This window comes from Leguminivora glycinivorella, chromosome 5 (assembly GCF_023078275.1).
Source record: "Leguminivora glycinivorella isolate SPB_JAAS2020 chromosome 5, LegGlyc_1.1, whole genome shotgun sequence".
Taxonomy (NCBI): domain Eukaryota; kingdom Metazoa; phylum Arthropoda; class Insecta; order Lepidoptera; family Tortricidae; genus Leguminivora; species Leguminivora glycinivorella.
In genome coordinates, this window is record NC_062975.1 from 17,851,505 (window position 1) to 17,875,042 (window position 23,538).

At 39.2% G+C, this 23,538-nt stretch overlaps 2 protein-coding genes across 3 annotated transcripts in view; one reads left to right on the plus strand and one right to left on the minus strand.

Moving 5' to 3' along the window:
• Positions 1-5,815, plus strand: part of LOC125226118 (polyamine-transporting ATPase 13A3-like) — a 37,819-nt gene extending 32,004 nt beyond the window's left edge. The window contains 3 exon segments of the mRNA XM_048129986.1: positions 2,477-2,580; positions 3,104-3,187; positions 4,645-5,815. Coding sequence (XP_047985943.1) covers positions 2,477-2,580; positions 3,104-3,187; positions 4,645-4,746 — 290 coding nt within the window. The 3' untranslated portion in view covers positions 4,747-5,815.
• A 7,973-nt stretch (positions 5,816-13,788) lies between these two features.
• LOC125226135 (sodium channel protein Nach-like) lies at positions 13,789-23,431 on the minus strand. Of its 2 annotated transcripts, XM_048130022.1 has the most exons (11): positions 23,120-23,431; positions 22,920-23,017; positions 22,610-22,712; positions 22,170-22,347; positions 20,546-20,691; positions 20,313-20,418; positions 19,618-19,894; positions 16,220-16,358; positions 15,854-15,960; positions 15,560-15,743; positions 13,789-13,956 (listed from the first exon to the last, which is right to left on the minus strand). In XM_048130022.1, the coding sequence occupies exons 1-11, from the start codon at positions 23,296-23,298 to the stop codon at positions 13,848-13,850; spliced, it is 1,626 nt and encodes a 541-aa protein (XP_047985979.1). In that variant the 5' UTR covers positions 23,299-23,431; the 3' UTR covers positions 13,789-13,847. The 2 variants fall into 2 exon arrangements, with proteins under 2 accessions (XP_047985979.1, XP_047985980.1); XM_048130023.1 differs by lacking the exon at positions 22,920-23,017 and having other exon boundaries at positions 23,120-23,220.
• Between the last annotated feature and the right edge of the window lie 107 nt (positions 23,432-23,538).

Genomic DNA, 23,538 nt, shown 5'->3' on the forward strand with positions numbered 1-23,538 from the left:
TTTGTGGACAGTAACGGCATACCTATTTATTTTAATCCGATGCAAAAAGTATTCAATTATCATTACTTTTGGATCACCCCTCGTAAATAAAAACAATAAAAGCAACTGCGTACCTGACCAACTAAAACATAAAAAAAAATATTTTAAACATAATTTAACAAGTGTTCAAAATGACCACCGTGTTGTTCTTGACACAGCTCCGCTCGACGCCTGTGATTATTTTTAATTCTGCGGAGAGAATTGCTAGCCCTTATTTCGTCAAATGCGTTGCATATTCTTTGGCGGAGTTCTTGGACAGTATTGGACTCTTGTTCGTAAACAATTCGTTTTACGTCACTCCAAAGGTAAAAATCCAATGGAGTGAGATCTGGACTGCGTGGAGGCCATGCGATGGGACCGCCGCGGCCGATCCACCGCCCAGGGAATTCCGCGTTCAGGTAGTCGCGAACCCTATGTTCGAAATGTGCAGGGGCACCATCATGCTGGAAATGCAGGTTGTTCAAATTCCGCAGGGGCACTTCGTCCAACAGTTCTGTCACCATATGCCTTAGCAAATTTAGGTAGTTTCCTCCATTTAATCTCTCTTCTATGAATATGGGTCCAATTAATGTCTCATTAATTATCCCTGCCCACACATTTACCGAGAAACGCACTTGAAACGCGTTTCTTCGGGTGAGCCGTGGATTTTCGGCAGCCCAAAAGTGTTCATTATGGACATTAAATTGACCGACACGCGTGAAGGTCGATTCATCCGACCACAAGATATTGGTTTCGATGTTTCTCTCGAACCACTGACAGAAAGCAACCCTCCCTTCAAAATCTGTTGGTAGAATATCTTGCACAGGTCGAAAATGAAAGGGATGTAAATCGGACGAGTTAAGCAGCCGCCACACGAAGGATTGACTCACTTGAAATCTTCTTGCTGCTTGCCCAGTGCTCCTTCGAGGATCCCGAGCAAAGAATATTAAGACGATACGGTAGGGGTCAATTCTCCATACAAACGCTCTCGACTATTTTCTCCCTGGTTTTTGAAGATAGAGCAATGATTTTTTCAACACAGACTGTTATTATTTTTATTTGTGTCGGACCGTTTTGATTTTTTTGATATTCTGCTTTTTAAAGATTCTAGAGCCAATCAAAAATTTCCAAAAACGGCCTTTTTCATTGTGGCGCAAAAAAAGGTGTGATACTCAAGATTGGTAACAATTAACCAAAAAAGCTAAACGGTCCGACATCGATTATTTCATTGTTATTCAGATTCTCAAATTTCGTTCCGATTGATTAAGTTTTGAAGGAGGAAAGAGTCGAGAGCGGAACCTCGATTTTAAAGATTTTTTTGAAATATCTTTTGACTGAGTTGTTCTTAATGGACAATTTTTTTTTCGATAAATCTAGTTAATAACACTTGTATATTTAACTAAAATTCCCAAGTTGAAAGGGGGGCTCCTTTCCATTTTAGCATTTTCGCTACCGTATCCTCTTAAGATTCGTCGATCCAGATCGTCAGGATGACGATGAGGTCGTCCGGGTGCTTGAGCATGTTGCGGCACTGTAAACTGTCCGAAGTCACGTAGGTTTTGGTGCATGCGGTTTATCAAATTGTGTCTGGGAATCGGGACGTTTGGATGAAGTTCGTGGAATAACTGTTGGGTTCGTCTTGTGCTGTTTGTTTGTATCGACAAACGTTTATTATCGTAGATATTATTATCGTAGCGCTCGATATTTGAGTACGGATATGGTTGAGGCATGACTTTTAGAAAATAAATTATAATTTTCTCATTCAATATCCACGAATCTGACTTTGTTTACGCGTATGACAAAAGTAATTGACAATGCCAATGACAAAATTTACTCATAAATTGTCAATTACTAATAAGTTTGTAAAGGTTACAAACTCATTAAAACTGATAAGGTAGTAGAGTGACAAGGATTTTAGGATAAAATTTAACTCAAAATTAAAATTAGGATTAAAAAAAAAACAAGTTTGTTTCCACGTAATTACTATTTTACCGTAATCCCCATCAATTACTGAGTTAGAAAAAATGGTTCCTGTTCACGGATTAAAAATCATCGTGTAGAGAGTTACTGTCGAAGTAAAATGTGTAATCACAGTGCATAGACTGCCATCTCTTGACACAGGCTTAAAACTTTTGAACCTCAGTTTTGACAATTTGGGCCTTATTAAATGTCAAATATTAATATTAGCGCCATCTAGCTGAGCGTACCCCAAAGGTGTAACGCCATCTAGGCTACCGTACCTTTTTCTGTATGGTACTGAGGTACGTTTTTTTCTTAGACTTTATCTGTCTATACGGAGTAATGTATGTCTTTGCCAGCCATATAAGCTGACGTAAGACGGAAATGCCACATAGTGCGATCGCGGAAAAAAGCGACGGTTCATTTTCAACAAGCTCAACATAAATTTCTCCATATTAAGTTTTTTCCAACTCCGTTACCTCTTTAAATTCAATTTCAGATTACATGGTGCTGACTCTAGTCACACAGTCGGTGTTTGTTGTACTGCTCCTGTTCTGCCCATGGCAAGAGCTTGCAGACCTCATGGAAGTAAAGGCGTTCAAGGTATGTAATAATTTAAAGAGATTAATGTATGGGATTCCTTGATTTTATAAAAGGCATTTGATACTCTCTGTCATTTCATTAAGATTATAAAGTTTGATGTCGTCAGAGTAAGGAATATATTTTTAGATTTATATATTGGATCTCTATATAGCAGATCAAAAAGAACGTAAATTGGTTGTCATGTCAGCTAAAAGTCGTTAATTTCTTCCGGTGTACCCCAAGGTAGCGTTGTTGGACCTGCCTTATTTCTTGCGTAAATTTATCCTTTCCATTAATAAGAAATGCTGAGAAAATATTTTTTGAATGTATAATCTAACGTTGAAATTAGTCCGGTTTCCTCACGATGTTTTCCTTCACCGAAAGGCGACTGGCAAATATCCAATGACATTTCGCACATAAGTTTCGAAAAACTCATTAGTACGAGCCGGGGTTCGAACCCGCGACCTCCGGATCGTAAGTCGCACGCTCTTACCGCTAGGTCACCATCTAATGTATGACCCAATAAATGTTTTTTTTTATGCAGTGGGAAGCTCAAGAAGAGAACATTTTCCGCATTTACCTTTTGCTGGTGCCGGCGCTGCATCTCATACTGGCCATCGCCATCGAGGTAAGAAAAAAAATACAATGCATAGATAGAATACTCTTTATTGGCACACCTCAGCAAAAGATACAGTGGAGACAAAACAAATGATTATAAATAGAGGCAGACAACAGGCGGTCTTATCGCTAAAGAGCGATCTCTACCAGACAACCTTGCATATGTAATTGACAACATTTCATATTTTTGAGTACTACTTTTTATTGTTTGGTTTGAAAGAACTCAATACTAAAAGATACACGTATTTTTTTATTTTTCCAAAAACTGCTATTTTAATGAGAAATTCCCTTTTTATTACTGCTTCGAGCAGAAAGAGCGTAAGTTACAAACGTCAAGACACAGCTTCGTGACGTCACATGTGTTGTTTCATACACCTAAAAAAACGACAAAATCATTCCTAAAAAAAAGTTAGCAAGGTAGTAAGTCAGTCAGCTTAAACAGTCCGGTATGCCTGACTGTCAAGTGTCACTGTCAACCACTAGTGAATGACTACGAATCATAGACTAAGCCATGATTTTTTTAATATCTTTGCTACGAACTGTGATAAGTTTCACTGTCAAACTCAAGTGACATCCCAACTGGAAGATTTTTTTGATATAGTGGCAGCTCTAAATCAGCTATTTAAGAGGATACGGTAGCGAAAATGCTAAAATAGAAAGGAGCCCCCCTTTCAACTTGGAAATTTTAGTTAAATATACAATTGTTATTAACTAGATTTATCGAAAAAAAATTGTCCATTAAGAACAACTCAGTCAAAAGATATTTCAAAAAAATCTTTAAAATCGAGGTTCCGCTCTCGACTCTTTCCTCCTTCAAAACTTAATCAATCGGAACGAAATTTGAGAATCTGAATAACAATGAAATAATCTATGTCGGATCGTTTAGTTTTTTTGGTTAATTGTTACCAATCTTGAGTATCACACCTTTTTTGCGCCACAATGAAAAAGGCCGTTTTTGGAATTTTTTGATTAGCTCTAGAATCTTTAAAAAGCAGAATATCAAAAAAATCAAAACGGTCCGACACAGATAAAAATAATAACAATCTATGTTGAAAAAATCATTGCTCTATCTTCAAAAACCAGGGAGGAAATAGTCGAGAGCGTTTGTATGGAGAATTGACCCCTACCGTATCGTCTTAACGTCACTTCCCCTTTAAACTATTTTTAAGATTTTTTATACTAAACATGCGGAAAAGAAAATTAAAAAAATGATTTATGTGATCTAAATGTTGTCAATAGTTTAATGGCGGATTGAATTTACTTACTAAAACCAAATAACTATTGGCTCAATGGTCAAAAGTGATTCTTGGCCTCTGAAACAAGAGATCGCCACCTGTCCCGATCCTCTTGCCAGTCACTGACACGAAGCCGACGCTGATCCGCCGCCACACTGTCCTCCCAGCGATACCTGATACTTCCATGATTTTACACTCATTCACTATAATCTTAATTAATCCTTTCTTCCAGGCAACCCTATCCGATACGCACAAATTCCACGACATGTTCCGCGGCCTCCGGCGCCGATGCGACAAGCAGCCCGTCGCTGGGGACGCCGCGCATGTGTGCTGACGCTACACGCACGCACACGCTCTCACACGCGTCGGGAAACCAGGCGAGATGTATCTCTGTTTCTTTACCTTATCTGTGAAGCGGAGCGGTGTTTTTGTTTCCCCAAGGGAGATGTTTTTCTGTTCCTTTCTAGTAGCGAGGCGCGTTGCGGATTTTTTTGTTAGTAAATGTTTTTCAACGGCTGTGAGATCCGCAAGAGGCCCGCGTTAGATGACAATACATTAATCCAGGGGTCTCCAAACTATGGCCCGCATGGCAACATAGGTTTGACCTTAGGGTTAAAAAGTTTGGAGACCCCTGATTTAAGTTTTAACCATTTTTACGTGTTTTCGTCAAAAGCTGTGCGTTCGCACGGTTCTTTGTTTTGTTTGGTTATTTTAAAGTCATACAAAATTGTCTTGATAAAACTTACCTACGTTCGCCTAGTCTAAAGCTAGTTCTAACGTCACAAACACACGGTGTCAACTTGAGCATCTTTAATTACCATTTTAAATATGTATTTGTACTAGACATACATAAGCAGCGACAATTCGATATACTTCATTTAAATATCAAAAAGCCATTTTTCTACGTTCGCTGCTCGTCTAGTATTTTAGAATCATTAGCTCATTTTGTATTATATTTCAAGGTCAAATCATGTACTGACTTTAGTTCCTTTTACGGGTTAAAAAGTCTTTATTCAATGTTCGCGTTCAGTTGCTGACCTAAAATCTTCGCGGGTATCCGCGATTGCATAGATTTTGTATAGAAATATACACACATTATGTCTTTACCTAGCCAGTTTTCATATTTCAAATCAATAATTCTTTCGCACTCACGTAAGTGAGACGACACGTTAGTGCGATAAGGACAATTGCGGAAACACATTTTCTGCACTAGTTTGATTAAGAGCCAGTGTGTTTTCAAATTATCCGATCTAATATCGGATGCAGGACCGATGTCCTTTGTATAAGGGTGCCTTTCCACCAGAGATGCGCTGTGGATGTGTTTGATATCCACCAGTCAGCTTAGTCGAACCCGTTCCCACTAGCGCTAAGCTAAGCGGTTCCACTAAGGTCATTGGTGGATATTAAACATATCCATCCATCTGTGACATCCTTTTGACATTTGCCTGTGACATCCTTCCTACATCCGACATCGGATTGGATAATGTGAAAACGCTCTTACAAGAACTCCCAAAGTTTCAAAATGAGAATGTAGTTGCGATTTAATGGCATCGGTTAGATTTTTAAACCAAAAACTTGTAATATGTGTCAAAAGTGTATGTAATAACAATAACCAAGTATATCTACTTGGCTCCGTTTTGTAGCCAGACTATGTAATCTATGTAACCAGTATATGTATTACCGCGCGTAATGTTATTATTATGAATTTGAAAAACGATTTGTTGAGGAGAAAATTTTCTGCGTAAGAGTACAGGTTGTTTTCACTATTCATATTTACTGCCATCATCCACCCGCCAGGCGGGTTCTCTGTTCGTAGGTGCATTTTTTACACATATTTTTTCATTGCCTCGCTACGCAGCGAAAACCATTGGTACATTGGCTAGACAGCTAGACACCCAGTAAATAAATGTCGCTCACTTTGTTTAGCCCAGAGTGGATGGCTGGTAGATTAGACATTAGGCATTTATGCCAGCAATTTGTAGATTTTATTTCATTTTGTGCAATAAAACAGAAGTTATTCTTACGCAGAAATCACGCTCTTAATCAAACAATTCCGTCTAAAGGAAAAGGGCTCTTAACTCAAATACACTAAACACTATTTAAATGGTTTCTTAACACTTTCGCAACCAAGAACCCGCCTGGTGGGCACTCGTGAACTTTGTTCAGATGCCGGAAAACCCGCTTTGCGGGTTATCGCCATAAAAGCGGGCGTTTCTGACGTAGTGCGTCATTTTTTGTCTGGCAGTGAATGTGTTAGTAAAATCAATGTAAAGTTTCAAAATAAACTTCAATAGGTACTTATTTTCTCTTTTAAGAACCCTTTTCCACAGCACATGCCGACGGCTCAGGAATCCGTGATTCGACAGCGTTATGCTATTTTGTTTTAAAAGTAGTTACACCCTGTCCCAACCTAGCTGCGGTACTTGTTATATTGTTATAGATAATTTCTCTGTTGAGATATGCAGAGCCTACTGCGAACATCGAGTAGGGAGCATCGTTCAGCACTATAACACACAGTAAACCATAACTACACACTATGCCTTGACTCTCGCGACCAAGAACCCGCGTGGTAGGCACTTTGAACTTCGCTCAGATGCTGGACAACCAGCTGCTATCGATGTTCGAAGTAGGATCTCAGTTACATTTACTGTTTGGAGTAGGTCGATGATAACTTGGTTTGACTTTTTACTTTATTTTATTGAAATAAAGACAATATTACAATAAGGCTATCTGCACATGGCACAATTTACGGTAAATGTAGTAGATACATGTTATTGTAGTTTTATATGTAAAAGTTGATAATGAATATTGACTCTGAAACTTGGTTCTGGTTCCTATTGTTGTCGGCAAAAGTAGGAGTCATATGGTGGTGTGAGAATCTGATACTAGCAGATAATGTTTTCCCACTCTTTCAGTGAGTATCTAAGCCGTACTTAGTTCTTGCGTACAATATGTACTTATACCTTAAATTACTTAATTTGAATAGAAATCAAATGTTTTAAGTATACTTTATAGTAAAAATTCAAACCAAATGTCATCTACCTACTCCGCATATTATTCTGTAGTAGTTTACAATATTATACAAGTATATTATTTCAATTTATTAGCATTGGTAAATTATTTTTCCGTCTAACAGACGTTAATTTTTAGAAAATGTTTATTTTATAAATAGTTGTAGCCAAATGAAATTATAAGTCAATTTCTATTTATGCAGCCGCCTAAGCTGTTTTAAATGATTGGGTAACTTTTTCGCTGTCAAGATTCAATGATTATATGAGTTCTCTTACCACGAGTTCATATTACGCTAGCGTGTGATTAACTTTATGTATGTATCTCGCACGCACCGACATGTTAGTGCGAGCGAGATGTATAAGAAGTAAGTTACCTGATCCTAACGAATCGTTTATTGTCCAACTCCTAGTAAGGCTACAGATTTGTAAAGTGAAAGAAATATACGCGCTGCAACGTTGATGGTTTTCGATGATACAGCACGTATACAGTAACTTGTAAAAAGTTGAATTAGGTAAATACAGTGACCACAAAACATGTGGTAAAGTAAAGTATAGCGCAATTTCTTCAGCTGTCAAATGCTGGGACGATTTATTCTTATACTTTACAAATCCATTATAATCTATGAATCTTGAGCACTATATGAACCAAAGTATTGGAATACGATGAATTATTGTCATGTAATGACAACTAAAATTCAAACGCGATAGCCACACGGAACCACAGAGGCCGATTTTCAATTTCCACCGCTCAATTTCCGTTATTTCGTTCAATAATATCTTCACTACTAGGCACTTAAATTCTACTAAAAATTAAAAGAAATGGCAAAAACATACGACTTTCTATGTGTATTTCAAAATTAGAATTTCATCGTTTAAAAAAAATTTACTGACGAATTGAGAGTTTGAAATTCGAAAATTTGCCTCATGACGACTTCCACTGTTTTCATGCGTGACATAATGCCATCCTAAAGATGGGGAGAGGTGAAAACGTTACCCAATCGAAATAAAAAGATGGGTAAATCGCCTTAACCATGCCATAACCATTGACGAGAAATAACCATAGACATAAATCGTCTTAACCCCAAACTAAGAAAAGCTGCCTAAGCGACGATAACCATTGATAAATATATACGAAAACATCCATGAATCAGGAACAAGTAGACATAAATTAAAACCCAGTTTAAAAAGTTTATACATAAAAACATGAAATCACCTTTAATTTTTGTAATGAAATTCTCAATCCTGGTCAATAGAGGCCTTAATCACATTTTTTCTTTAATTTAGTTTCGTTTAATTTACTGTTAAGGCGCTCAGTTAATCCATTTGATTTAGGACGATTGCCCATTGTTAGGGCGATTTACCCCATGATTCAAAAATAAACTCGTAATAGTAAATTTTCATTTATCATTATCATCAAACACGACAGTTACCTCATTACTACTTGAATATTAGCTATATTGGGCAATATCTTAATTTTAAAGTACTTACGATTTTAAGCGAAATCCTATTTAGTTAATTTTATTGTAAATAGAGGCTGAATTTGTAGGGAAGTAGTATTTGAATCGATTTTCCAAATCGTTGCTTTGCATTTTCACATTTCGTCGCTCAGTGAAACGGGTGCTTAATGTTAGTAACTTTTTAACCTAATGTAATTATTTCACTAAAGTAAAGCCGTGAACTGTAAAGAATTTCGTACATTGACACGCCATCTGTTATCTCTGTTGCTCGCTCATAATATTGGTACTTCGGTCTAGTACACTGAGCGAGCCAGATATAAAATAATCAGGCGCGTCTTCCCGCTTAGCGTCCTAACTTTAATGCAAAGATTTATTTACCGAAATATGTGTGTAAAGTCGAAGATACATTCTGTATCGTATTAGACACCTGCCGGCCTAGCCAGGGTGACGATCGCTTGCGCTATGATAACGAAACACTTTTTGTGCCTCTATAGCTTTTCCATATTAATGTAACAGTGACACTTGCGTTTCGTTCCAGGAGGGTAAGCGATTGGCATGTTGGCTATGCATCCATCGTTCTATTATTTTAACATTATATTGTTGTCATCACCAAAAGAGAAGCTTTATTTCAAATATACCAACATTGTAACTGGTAGGCTTGTGCCGTTTCGTTCGTTGATCGGAGCGCTCCGATCTCGTTCAATCGCTCCCACGAACTAGTTCGCTCTTTTAGTTCTTTTGCTCATTTAGTTCAGCCAGACCAGCGACCACTGCGGTCGGAAAGATCAGACCGAATGGAAACGAATAGTGTCAAAATGATACGAATATTTAGTCCACAGATAATAACATTCCGGGCCGAAAGGTTGTAAGTAATCGAAGCTTAATATGAAAACTTGACGTTTTTGTGTTACTCTGCTAAGTAGCTCTCGCTCTCGCTCGGCGCTGTCACACACTCGTTCTCGTTCCAAACCGCTCGCGCTCGCCGATTCTATACTGAACTAAATGAGCAAAGACCGATTCATAGAGCATGGAAAGATTCAGTTCATTTCGGTCATTGATGGGATTTTATTCCTAACAGTTCATAGTTCGTGAACGACACAAGCCTAGTAACTGGTCATAAAATTTTGTAAAAATGTCGAAAACCTCTAAGGGATCATCCATAAATTACGTCACACGTTAAGGGGGTGGGAGGGGGTCGATGAAATGTGACAATGTGTGACAAGGGGGTGGGAGGGTTCCTAATTTCGTGACGTCGCATTTCAAAATTTATCTTAATCTAAGGGTTTAACCCTAACACGAACTTTAAACTGTTACTTTATGAATACCTCATAAACATATAAGTAGTATTGATTTTGTAGACCGATTCAAAATGTGGAACTACTGGAATCTTGAGCGTTGCGGGGGTTTCAAGGCACGTAGGTTAAATAAATTTATAACATACCAACACGTGGAAAATATTAACTGCAAAACATCAAACAATTGAGTTTGATTTATATTTTTTTAACATTAAGGAGTCAAAATCACCATTTAAACGTTTATTCTACCAGCCAGCTGTGTACATGAAGTTAAAACTTCTATGAAATAAGAGTGCAAACACTCTTGTGGATAAAATGCAACTTTGTCGTTCGTTTTTGAAGTATCAAGAGAGCCTTTACTAATAATTTCTACATGTAAATTTGTAAAATATGTGACGTCACACTAGGGAGGGGGAAGTCTAACAAATGTGACCAGCTGTGACAAGGAGGGGGGGAGGGGTCAAAAATCATGATTTTTCGTGTGACGTAATCAATGGATGATCCCTAAGGAGAGATAATGTTTATTAGATATAATTAGGTCAATGGTCTTGAATACCCTGTTGTGAAACGTACAGTTTGCTATGAATAGTTCCATAATTTCTAAGAGTTTATGTGACATTATCTGGGTAAAGAGACCTTATTGTCGATGGCGCTTACGGCGTTATGAGCGATGTTCGTGTACAAATACGACGCCGCGCAAGCGCGGATCCAGCTTCATGCCCAGGGGGGGTCACGTGGCAATGGCCCGGAGCCCCAGGGGGAGGGGGTCACGTGGTCTATTTGTATGGCAAACTTAGGCTCAAGGGGGGGTCATGTCAATAAGCTATGTGCACGACAGAACGTCATGGAAAATGTTCAACATCGTATGTCAAAACCGCCGATATGTAATTTTTATAAAGGTCCTTTAAAAATAAATTTAAAAAAGACATACGGGTCTCGATCAGGCGATTCGCTTGCATTGCTACGTAGCAATTATTAGGGTTGGCACAACTTGAAGTCCCTTTTCGTGCACTACCACATATAATTATTTTTTGACAATAGCTGCCATTGTAATCAGAATCACCATCAGAGCCCACTACCGTGCGCATAGCCATAATCTCTAAATATAATGCCAATAACGTAATAAAATATGAATGACATTGTAAGTAAATTTACATTAGGTCAAAAATGTTATAAATATGTACCTACTATTGTATTTTTAATTAGCTGGTGTAAAATGAAAATGTTATAACTTTGTTGATCAGAAAATATCTACAAGTTTACATATTATGTAAAGTATGTTAATGCACACCAGGAAACTTTCTATTTAATTCCTAGTTCCGTGACCAATATTAAATAATTTCTTGTCGGCACAACAGAACAACATAATATGTTGCTTAATACCGCATTTAGATAATGTTTGGAAACTGCCTACCTACCCACATTTATAAAAAAAAAAATCTGCATTAAATGATGTACACAGAGTGTGCATTTCAGCAGATCACATGGTCAATGCTTTATTCATATACCGAGTGTTTCCTCTAACTGGAGCAATCTAGGCTATAGGTAGGCCTCAAACTGAAGAACATTTTTACAGTGACTTTTTATGTACTTAAATCCAAAATTTCTTCTACAATTCATTCTAAATACATTGTTTCTTATAATATTTTTCAAAGTATCTATAATAAAATCAAAACACAAAAATTACATTTAACAGCCGGTTATTAAGGGCCAGTTGCATCAACCACATTTGACAGACACATCATCGTCACGCAGAAGACGTATATGGAACTTCCCATACTAATAAAAAACGACTGCTTTAACGGTGACAGCCGGTTTGATGCAACCGGCCCTAAATGTTGGTCATTTTAAGGAATACAGACAGGCAAGAATGGTCGCGTGATAAACGATATAATGTCAGTCCGTCCTTTTCGCACTATTTGTAAACTAAATGCGATAGGGACGCACCGATCCGATAAAGTTTATCGAACTAGTCTGCTACGCCCGCTGGTTACATTTTATGTCCTTACCGCTTCTGTTACAGGAACACCCGGTATTTATTAATTGTTATAGTTTTAACCTAGCTAATTAAAAAGACGAGTGTAGTTCCAAAATAAAACGCTTGTTATAGACGTTATAGTTCAGTTATTTGGTTGATATTTGTGTGATACTTAAATAGGAATAAAGTGAAACTATTCGAATAGCACAAATTATGTTTTATTTTACTATACCTATCTACTTACTAGTATAGTATCTATGTACTTATGGGAGTTATGGGCCTATCACACGTCACGCGAACTCGTATACGTTTTTTAAGTTACATTACAGACTTTCAACCAATCAAAGGGCGCTATTAAATCGTTCACCTAATGCGTTCGTCGAATTTATTACAAACAAATAGTATGAAACAAATTCGGCAACCGCATCAATGTACTCAAACTCGTATACGAATTCTTGCACCGTGTAAAAAGCCCCTGAAATATCAGCCTGAAATAGCAGCATTCATGTTATCTCCGCACCAGCTTTGACATCATATTTCATATATAAAAATAAGGATGTTCCTTTTGGTACGGAACCTTAAAAACCGTAGAGCGCTTAGGCACGTTTGGGGCTTCTCAAAATAATTTTACTTTTAGTCTATTACATTATTTGTAAAGTGAAGAATTAGCTTGGCCGGACTCTACTAAGCCCTGATAAGATCGCCACATGGTGCCCAGCAATTACTGACATATGGCAGTATAAGATTACACTAATAATTGATATAAATGTGACTCAATCAAATATTGCTTTTATAAAGTTTTTATGGATCCATTTATTTAGTCACACACACACGTACACACAGTTATTTTTACTTCCTTTTATTTTCAACTATCTTTTGCCCGCGGCTTCGCTCGCGTTAGAAAGAGAAAAAATTTAGCCTATGTCACTTTCCATCCCTTCAACTATCTCCACTTAAAAAATCACGTCAATTCGTCGCTCCATTTTGCCGTGAAAGACGGACAAACAAACAGCAGCAGCGGCTGGTCCACACAAGCCGATTCCTACCTTCGGAAACCTTCCTATTTGTCATGCTAGTTCAGTCAAGGTCAACAGTACATCTTGTACTGAGACTGACTGAAATAGCATGACACGTTCGCAAGGTTTGGTAACAATTCGAAGGCAACTCTTTTAGCGCTACATCTGTAAATGGTTACATACAATATGGTATGATATTTACAATTATCAACATACTCCTGAAAATTAAGCTGGAAAAACATCCATAAAAAGCTATGCATCCATACTAATATTATAAATGGGAAAGTGTGTGTGTCTGTTTGTTTGTCCGTCTTTCACGGCAAAACGGAGCGACGAATCGACGTGATTTTTTAGGTGGAGATGAAGGGATGGAGAGTGACATAGGCTACTTTTTGTCTCTTTCTAACGCGAGCGAAGCCGGGGGTGAAAGCTAGTATTATATATGTAGGCACACTAGGTAGGACTAGGACTTGAATTGTTGATCCAATTGTAGCTCATTTTATACTGGACACGTCATAGCTTTATTAACTATGAAATAACAAAATTGTTGTGACATCTAAATGACTCAACAAAAAGTCCTCGAGTGTACTAAGCATCAAATAAAACAAGAATGTATTTAGCAACTTTAATCAGAATAGTATTAAAAGCAGGCGAGGACCACATAACGTCCTGCATCCTCTAAGGTAAGAATGTAGTGTAACCAGGCGGTGGAGAATACTGTGGTGGCTGGTCCTTGCTCCTCACGAGGAGCGGACGCGCGCTGCGAGGCGCTGGAGGTTGATTCCACCTGTAAAAGTAACGTTAGTTATTATTCAGACTAAGGGCCAGTTGCATCAACCACATTTGACAGACACATCATCGTCACGCAGCAGATGTGTATGGAACTTCCCATACAATAAAATTTAACGAACGCTTTAACGGAGACAGAGGGTTTGATGCAACCGACCCTAAATTGACTTGATGCTGTTCCACATACTATTGTAGTTTACACCAGTAAATAAATAAATATTGCGGGACACCTTACACAGATCAACCTAGCCCCAAACTAAGCAAAGCTTGCACTACGGGTGCTAGGCGACGATATGCATACTGTACATAAATACATACTTATAAACATAGTAAACATCCATGACTCAGGAACAAATATCTGTGCTCATCACACAAATAAATGCCCTTACCGGGATTAGAACTTAGGACCGCGGCTTAGCAGGCAGGGTCCGCAGGTTTTCCCACTAGGTATGTAGAATTATTTTTCTGGCTTGGCCCCACGCTGTACTCCGTACTTACAACGGTATGTCGTAACATTTCAGTGCCTCCTCATCAATTTACTCATCAATCATCATTTGATTTAGACTAACACGATTTGCACTCATAATTTTAGAACAAAACGGGACTTAATCGCGTAAACACTTACATTTATATTTAGCCCGACGTTTCGAACATTACATTATGTTCGTGGTCACGGGTAGACTGGCGAGGAATTGCATCAACATCTTCTAGCCGCGCGAGTTTCTCGAACTACCCGCACTTGTTCTTGATTATTCACTTTTGCGCTAGGGTTGTCACTTTGCCTACACACAACACTCACGACATCAGCCGGTGTGTCCCTCGGTGTATTTTCACGCTTACATTTGCTAATCACTGGATTCCACGAAGAAGAAATTCCCTGTCCCTCATTTTGGTTGAAATTTCGATGGTTCCTAATTTCAATCGCTTCACGTACTTTTCTGCTGTAGAACAGACGTTCCGTTGATAGAATTTTGGGACTATGGAGCTCGATCCAGTGGTTTGGTCCCGACTGTAGCAGATGTTCAGCTACCGCAGACTTATTAATTTGGCGGTTTTTGACAGCCGCGATATGCTCCTTGACCCTTACCGCTATTGTGCGTTTGGTTTCTCCAATATAGGAACTACCACAGCTGCAATCTATCTTGTACACACCTGGTGTCTGATGAATGTAAGTGTTTACGCGATTAAGTCCCGTTTTGTTCTAAAATTATAATCATCATTTGCTCATCAATTTAACAACCTACATACATATCGAGGGTTTACTGGTGAAATGAAACCCGATAAGTTGAGCAATCTGGTTTTTGAAATTCGAACTATGTGCAATTTAAACAATGTTATTTCAGAGACAAATTATCTCGATCAGGTTTCACCAGTAAACCCTCGATATAGATGTAGGTAGTGCGAAAAGATTTGCCTTCGTATTGTGACGGAAAGGTACGAACGTGTCATACTATTTCAGTCAGTCTCAGTACAAGATGTACTGACACCATCTGAACTAGCATGACAAATACGAACGTTTCCGGAAAAATACGAAGGAAACCCGCACTACAACTGTAGGTACACAATTGTAAACTTGAGTACCTTAACACAGGAAAACTTACCATGGCACTAAGCTAAGGTCGTAAGGCGGCTTCGGGCGAGCTAGCCGCTCCGCCCGCTCACGTTTCAGTGTTTCTCTGTCTCTCACAGCGGCACACCAGGCTCGAAGAGTGAAAAAGTAGATAAGCTCCACTCCCGATAGTAAGGAGAAACCGAGAAAAAGGCCGGCGATGCCGCCGAAAGATACTAAACAATAAAGAAAATGTTACGAAACCCGATATTCCAATAGCACGTTATTACATAACGTTTGTTTTAGTAAGATATCGTTTTATAAAATGTTTATCTCAAGTACGCACCCAACAAATCGACCCAGCCGAACAACACTTCACGTTTGTATCGCACCATGGGCCAAGATACGAATTCCGTCTCCAATGACGTAGTCGACATCGGTCCTTTGCTCGTACTGAAATAAAATACTTGAATTATTGCAAGTCACATGAAAGGCTCCCCTTCAACCATTGGTCATTAGAACAGCTGTGGGTCTACCGCGAACCGCGTGTTGCGGTTCTGTCGCACTTGTGAGTTAGTGTGACAGGGAGGCAACACGTGATTCAGGTCAGTTATTCGTCTTCTTAAAGTCGAACACCGTGCTCACGTACGAACAATTGCTCGCAGTTTTACCATAGGTTTGACAGGTCACTGTGTACCGACTGTTAACTTACTCTACTTCAGTCAGTTTCTCCACTTCGTACACCGTGTGCGAGCAACCCAGCTCGCAATTGCACCAGGATACGTCTGTTATGGAATCAACGTGCTCCGCGATACACTGTAGCTCCAACACTGTGCAATGTCGGTAGCCATCTGCAAGTCATAAAACACCAACATTTAAGAACAGTTGATATCGTCTTCAAACTAAAGAAATGCTCTCATCGGTAGAGCAATCTCCAACTCATCCGGTCCGTCCGTTTAAAACAGTTGATGTACTTACTTTTACGCATGGAATTCAAGTCTAGAGCAGTGTTGGCCGTAATCGACAATTGCCATTATTTAACCATTAATAAATTTTTTTTTTATACCACGTCGGTGGCAAACAGGTATACGGCCCGCCTGATGGAAAGCGGTCACCGCAACCTATGAACGCCCGCAACTCAAGGGGTGTCACGTGCGCGTTGCCGACCCATTAGAAACTTGTACACTCCTTTTTTGAAGGACCCCATACTGTAGTTCATCGGGAATACCTCGACAGGGAGCTCATTCCACAGCCGGAGCGTTCGTGGGAGGAAATTCCTCTGAAACCGTACGGTGCGCGACCATTTAGGTTGTAAGGTGTGTGGATGAGCGCCCTGTCGATGGCGAGCGGTGCGATGATGAAAAGTGGCCGTTGGCATCATGTCAAACAGTTCTTCAGAACACAACCCATTGTACAGGCGATAGAACACACATAAGGAGGCGAAGTCCCTCCTTAGACTTAAGGGTTCAATACCGCCCGTGAGTTTGGGATCGTCGACAATTCGTACAGCGCGTCTCTGGATCGAGTCAAAGGGTCCAAGCTGGTATCCAGGTGCTCCTGCCCAAAGGTGACAGCAGTACTCCATGTGGGGTCTAACTTGCGACTTGTACAAGAGCAGTCTTTGCCCCGGAGTAAAGTATCCCCTCGCTCTATTGAGCACACCGAGCTTTTTGGATGCCAACGCAGCTTTCCCTTCCAAGTGACACCGGAATTGGACATTACTCGAAATGTCGACTCCGAGGATCCCAATACTTCCTGACAAGGCAAGGGCCGTGCCTTGGAACTGTGGAACCACAGTAAATGGGGTTTTCTTAGCGGTGAACGCACACACCTGTGTCTTAGTGGGATTGAAACAGACTAGGTTGTCCCGACCCCACACCGAGACTCCGGACAGAATCCTCTCGATGTCCGACACAAGCTTTTCACGACTTTCCAGCACCATTGAACGAGGGATATTAGCACGGCCCGTGTAAAATGTATCCCCAGTACTGTCATCCGCATAGCAATGAATGTCGCCGATAGACAACATGTCATTGATATGCAGCAAGAACAGCGTTGGGGACAGCACAGAACCTTGCGGGACGCCAGCGTTTATGTCCATGCTGTCGGAGCAGCTACCGTCTACTACGGCTCGTATGCGTCTGCCGAACAAAAAGCTGGCAATCCATTTGCATAATCCCTCGGGCAGTCCATAAGATGGTAACTTCGACAAAAGGCCCCTATGCCAGACCCGATCAAATGCCTTCGCTATATCTAGGCTAACTGCCAATGCCTCACCTTGACTCTCAATGACCGAAGCCCAGCGGTGAGTTAGGTACACTAGAAGATCACCAGTAGAGCGACCGTGGCGAAAGCCATACTGACAATTGCATTGGCCATTGATTTCGAAATTAATCAATTGCATTAATGGTAATTGCAATTAAATGTAATGGCCATTGAATTTTTGCGAAGCTTAATGCCATTGATTGTCAATGCAATTGTAATTGTCTGATTAATGCCATTAAAGTTAATAAAAATTTATGATCATTGATTTCAATTGCAATTATGTTTAATGCAATTAATTTACTTTTTTTATGATAGTTCATATCATATAATTGATAGGTACTACTATTTTATTAAAAGTATTTAAAAATTATAAATCATATGAAAACAAACTTCAGTGAGTCAATAAGGCCCAGCAGAATGACCCGGCCTAAACCCTGGCAGTGCCTAGAGTAACTCAGGTTTGGTGCGACATATACACACGTGTGTTATACCGAACCCGAGTTCCTCTAGGTGCGGCCAGGGTTCAGTATCAGCTCTACCTTGGGTACTGCTCACCCAAGTACTCATCATGACAAGTCCTATGACAAAAACAACGTTTGCCTATGTTATACCAAACCCGAAGTTCCCTTAGGTGCTGCCAGGGTTCAGCATCAGCTCTATCTTGGGTACTGCTCACCCAAATACTCATCAAGGCGAGTTGGATGACGAAAACGGCTTGTTTTTATGTTGCACTAAACCTGAGTTCCACTAGGTACAACCACAACCAGGGTTCACGAAGAGCAGTATAGAAATCTCAAAATAAGTACCTACCTACTTAAAACTTTTATATGTTTCGTCTTTTTTAAATTACACAATTTATTTTTGTTAATTGTTAATTGTCAATGACACTTTCAATTTACATGAGCAATTAATTTAATTTTTAATGATTTGTGTAGCAATTAGCCATTAATCCTTTTCAATTGTTAATTTTTCGAAATGCATTAACGTTAATGGCAATTGGTGTTAATTGCAATTAACAATTAATGTTCCGTCAATTGTCAATGGTTAATGGCAATTAACGTTTTCAATGATTAATTTTTAATGGTTAATTGCATTGACGTTCGGCCAACACTGGTCTAGAGCACGTAGATACGCTTGTTGCTAACGCCACTGCATGGCCCTGTATGACGTCAGTGTGTCACACAAAAAGATGGTAACGAAACTGATTTTACAGAAATCTACAAAAACAAAGGAAAACTGACCCTACTAACGAAATGTCACAAATCTGATACCATTTGGCTCTGAATGACAAAAAACCGGCAAAGATCGTGTCGGGCCACTCTCAGTGTAAGATTCCTTAGTTTCCCGTATTTTTTTTTTCAAAAACTGTTCAACCTATTAAGTTCAAAACAATTTTCCTAGAAAGTCTTTATAAAGTTCTTTTGTGATTTTTTTCATATTTTTTAAACTGACATGACAGTTCAAAAGTTCTCCCTCTAACTTTTCTTTCACTTTTGGAGCAATTATTTCCGAAAATATTAACAATATCAAAAAATTATTTTCGTAATCCCCTATTGATTTTTAAATATCTATCCAACAATATATCACATGTTAGGGTTTCAATGAAAAAAAAATCACTTCCCACTTTACGTGTAGATAGGGTACCCAACTACCCACCCTAATAAAACATTTTTTTCCACTTTTTATTTTACCACTTTGTCGGCGTGATTGATATACATATTGGTACCAAATTTCAGCTTCCTAATAGTGCTAACGGTCACTGAGATTATCCGCGGACGGACGGACAGACATGGCGAAACTATAAGGGTTCTTAGTTGAGACAATTTGAAAAACTTATCTGCTCACCTATTTTAGGGTAGAAATGCGGCACGCATTTACAAGCGGCCCTGCACTGCTGCATACGACACTGTCTCATACAGGCCGAGTAAGTGTATATATTCGAGGTCTCCAGTTTCTGTTCGTCGGCGAAAACGCAGCGCCTCTGACGTACCGACAGCTGCCGTGCGTCCTCTGTCGTGTATGTGTGTTTCACGGAGAAGGAAACCTTTTCTACGCGACGGTCCCAGGAGTGTTGGGCACTTTGTTCTAGGCCCGCCATCTCTTCGGTTGCGTGGATGTAAATCTGAAATTGCCTTATTTATAACTGCAAAATATATGGGGGTCATCCAAGAACAATTTTACTGAATGTTCATTAGTGGCCTAGCTTGTAGATGCTTTAAAATTCAAGGGCTATGGATATAGAGGTAGCATGTCTCTAAATAACCTTGTAGGTACCTTTCGATAAAATAGTCCTTACATATTTATTAAAATTTCTCTACTTTATCTACTAAAGGAATATTAGAATAAATAAAGGGACTCGAGGGTCTATACGGTGTGTACAATGTACATACCTTTAAGGGTCGGCAACGCCCATAAAATACGTCTGTAGATATAGGCATCCGTAGACTATAATGACTGCTTACCATCCGACTGTTTGTATGCTTGTGTTAACCACCGAAATGGCGAATAGAAAAATACTAAAGATATATGATGTATCTTACATCAATGATAGTGTCGTTGCGGTACGAGTTGAACAGGAAGGACCATTTGGCGTCTGTCTCGTGGATAAAGGCCTCAGAGAATGGCTCCGATTCAGTTTGAGATTGCCTGTAACATTAGAGCGCATAAGATCTTTCGTTGTTTTTATAGTAAAAAGGAATTAAAGTAAATACCTACTGTTTGCGAGTACTGTCGCGCCCATTACGAGCAGCTATGTGCTTACTTATTTACTCACCATGGCCAAGTAGTCTCAGCATGCCTCGAATTAAACGCGTAACAGAACCCCATCTCGGTGAAGACAGGCGCCAGCAGATCGTAGCATTCTTCAGAATCGCCCTTCCATTCGCATTCGTAGAACAAGGAATCTGGATGACGAACAATCTAGAAGAAATTATATAAGGGCCATTTTTTAGGGTTCCGTAGTCAACTAGGAACCCCTATAATTTCGCCATGTCTGTCTGTCCGTCCGTCCGTCCGCGGTATAATCTCAGTAACCGTTAGCACTAGAAAGCTAAAATTTGGTACCAATATGTATATCAATCACGCCAACAAAGTGCAAAAATAAAAAATGGAAAAAAATGTTTTATTAGGGTACCCCCCCCTACATGTAAAGTGGGGGCTGATATTTTTTTCATTCCAACCCCAACGTGTGATATATATTGTTGGATAGGTATTTAAAAATGAATAAGGGTTTAGTAAGATCGTTTTTTGATAATATTAATAGTTTCGGAAATAATCGCTCCTAAAGGAAAAAAAAGTGCGTCCCCCCCCCCTCTAACTTTTGAACCATATGTTTAAAAAATATGAAAAAAATCACAAAATTAGAACTTTATAAAGACTTTCTAGGAAAATTGTTTTTTGAGAAAAATACGGAAAACTACGGAACCCTACACTGAGCGTGGCCCGACACGCTCTTGGCCGGTTTTTTCAAAGTTGTCCTCCCCACTTTTTTTGTAACATGGGTATTTTTTACGCGATTCATACTCAGAATCGAGAGCTCTTTCGATCCTGATAGGAGAAAAAAAATGTCCCAAGATTTCCATAAATTTTTTCGAACCTTCCATTCCGTTACCGCCATACAAAATGTATGAAAAAGTGGTAACGGAATGGGAAAAAACCTTGGGACACTTTTTTCTCCTATTAGGATTGAAAGAGCTCGCGATTCTGAGTGGAAAACACATAAAAAAATCCAAATCTAAAAAAAAGTGGGGTAAAAAATGGCCCATAAACAGATTTTTTGATTTAGGTATGGTATGGTATTTTTTTAGATAGGTATAAACAGAATGGAATTCATCCTAAAGTATGTTTGCCTTTTTACAGCTCGCTATGGGAGAAATGCTACCCTACAAAAAATGTTTAGGAATTTGGTCTTCTCTCCAACTTCTATAAAGGAGAAACTGTAACAGATTCTGAAACCAGCAATCGCTTTGCCAGGCGTGTGATGGGGAAGGAAAAATGTTGCCCCTGTCTTAGGATCCGCGACTGGTGGAGACATCACATCAGAACCTCTTCCGATCAGCTCAGGGTCTACGGCGAATTCTTTACTGTACTCTTTTATTGTGAGAAAGCTGAGTCACAAATCAACTATAAGCAATGCTGAGTCACAAATTAGCGCATGCTAATTAATATGATGGAATATTTTACAATGAAGCTCTTTTTGATGTTTACCAACCCTATAAACAGCCGTCTTAGGATCCGCGGCTGGTGGAGACATCACGTCTGACACGACCGATCAGCTCTGGGTCAATGGCGAATTCTTTACTAAGCTCCTTTATTGTACCTGAGAGTCGCAATTATACCGCAAGCTATGATGGAATATTTTACACAGTAAAATTAAGCTCTTTTTGATGTTTACCTACCCTATAAACAGCCGTCTTAGGATCTGCGGCTGGTGGAGACATGACGTCAGATCCTCGACCGATCAGCTCCGGGTCTATGGCGAATTGTTTACTGCGCTCTTTTATTGTGGGATAGCTGAGAGTCGCAAGCCAGCGGAGCATGTCTGCCGCGTGAGAGGGAGGAGTGTCTCCCCATGTCCTGTAACGAGAAGCCGATTAAAGATAGGTAATAAACGACTTTAAAAAGAACGACTGAACAAAAGATCTATAAAAAGTAATGGAATTTTTTTTCGAGCTACTCGAGATCATATTATTTGTTACGAACACTATACCTACTACTACTACACTTGAGTTGTGAAAGCGCTTTGTTTATTCTTTCTGGTAGTCTTACTGTTGCACAAGGTCTGTTATACAAATTATACTCCCACTCAACAACGTGCCCCATGTCATAAAATTCTTACTCGTTAATATATTGTTGCAGCTGTTCTTCATCGACCGGATTTATATCACAGATTGTGACCGCCGGGAATGGCACCTCCCAGTTGTGAAAATCCGTGTCCAAACCTACAAAACCGTCATTGATTTAAGGTCCGAATAAAGGATTATGAGAATCGGGCAACTCAACTGCAGACATAATCTCAGAGAATGACAAATATGATATCAATTTCTTGCCGTTATCAGAAGTGTTAAAAAAGCGGTACTATGATTATTCATTTTGGAATGCTTATTATAGAGGTATATCTGTAGTAGGAAATATTTAAAACAATGCACCTGTTATCGTCGGGTTAGTTTGAAATTTCTCCCATAAACTGACAATGATTATACATGTGGTCACCGCTCCTACCGCGCAGAAACTAAACCACATAAATCTGCGAAATACAGGAAGTTTATTTATCAAGCCGTTTGAAAAACATTGAACAGAATTTCGCTAAGCGAGTTACTCAGTGGAAACCCACTAGAATAATACTTACTTCTCACAAAATGGTCGGTCCTTCTCAGCAATATACCGGACGCCATGGAGAGAAGAATTGTTGAAAAATTCCGTAGTCTGATGCCGCAAGCTCGTTGCAAACAGAGAGATACCACCGTCATTTTTCTTATTATCATTTTTTACCCCATTCCTCTGATAAACTCCAGGATACACCTTCATTATTTACATTTTTCACTAGATTATGTCATGAACCACAAAATAAACCAGATCGTCATAAACATACAGAGTTACTGGACAAAATGAGGCATGACAAGATAAAATCTAGTTTATCGATCGGGGTTGCGTGACAAATTAAACTACGATTAGAAAAACGTTGTAACTTGTCGATATAATGCAATTAATAAATGAATGTTTAACGATTTTTGAAACATGACACCATTTTTTATCTGATTCAACCCC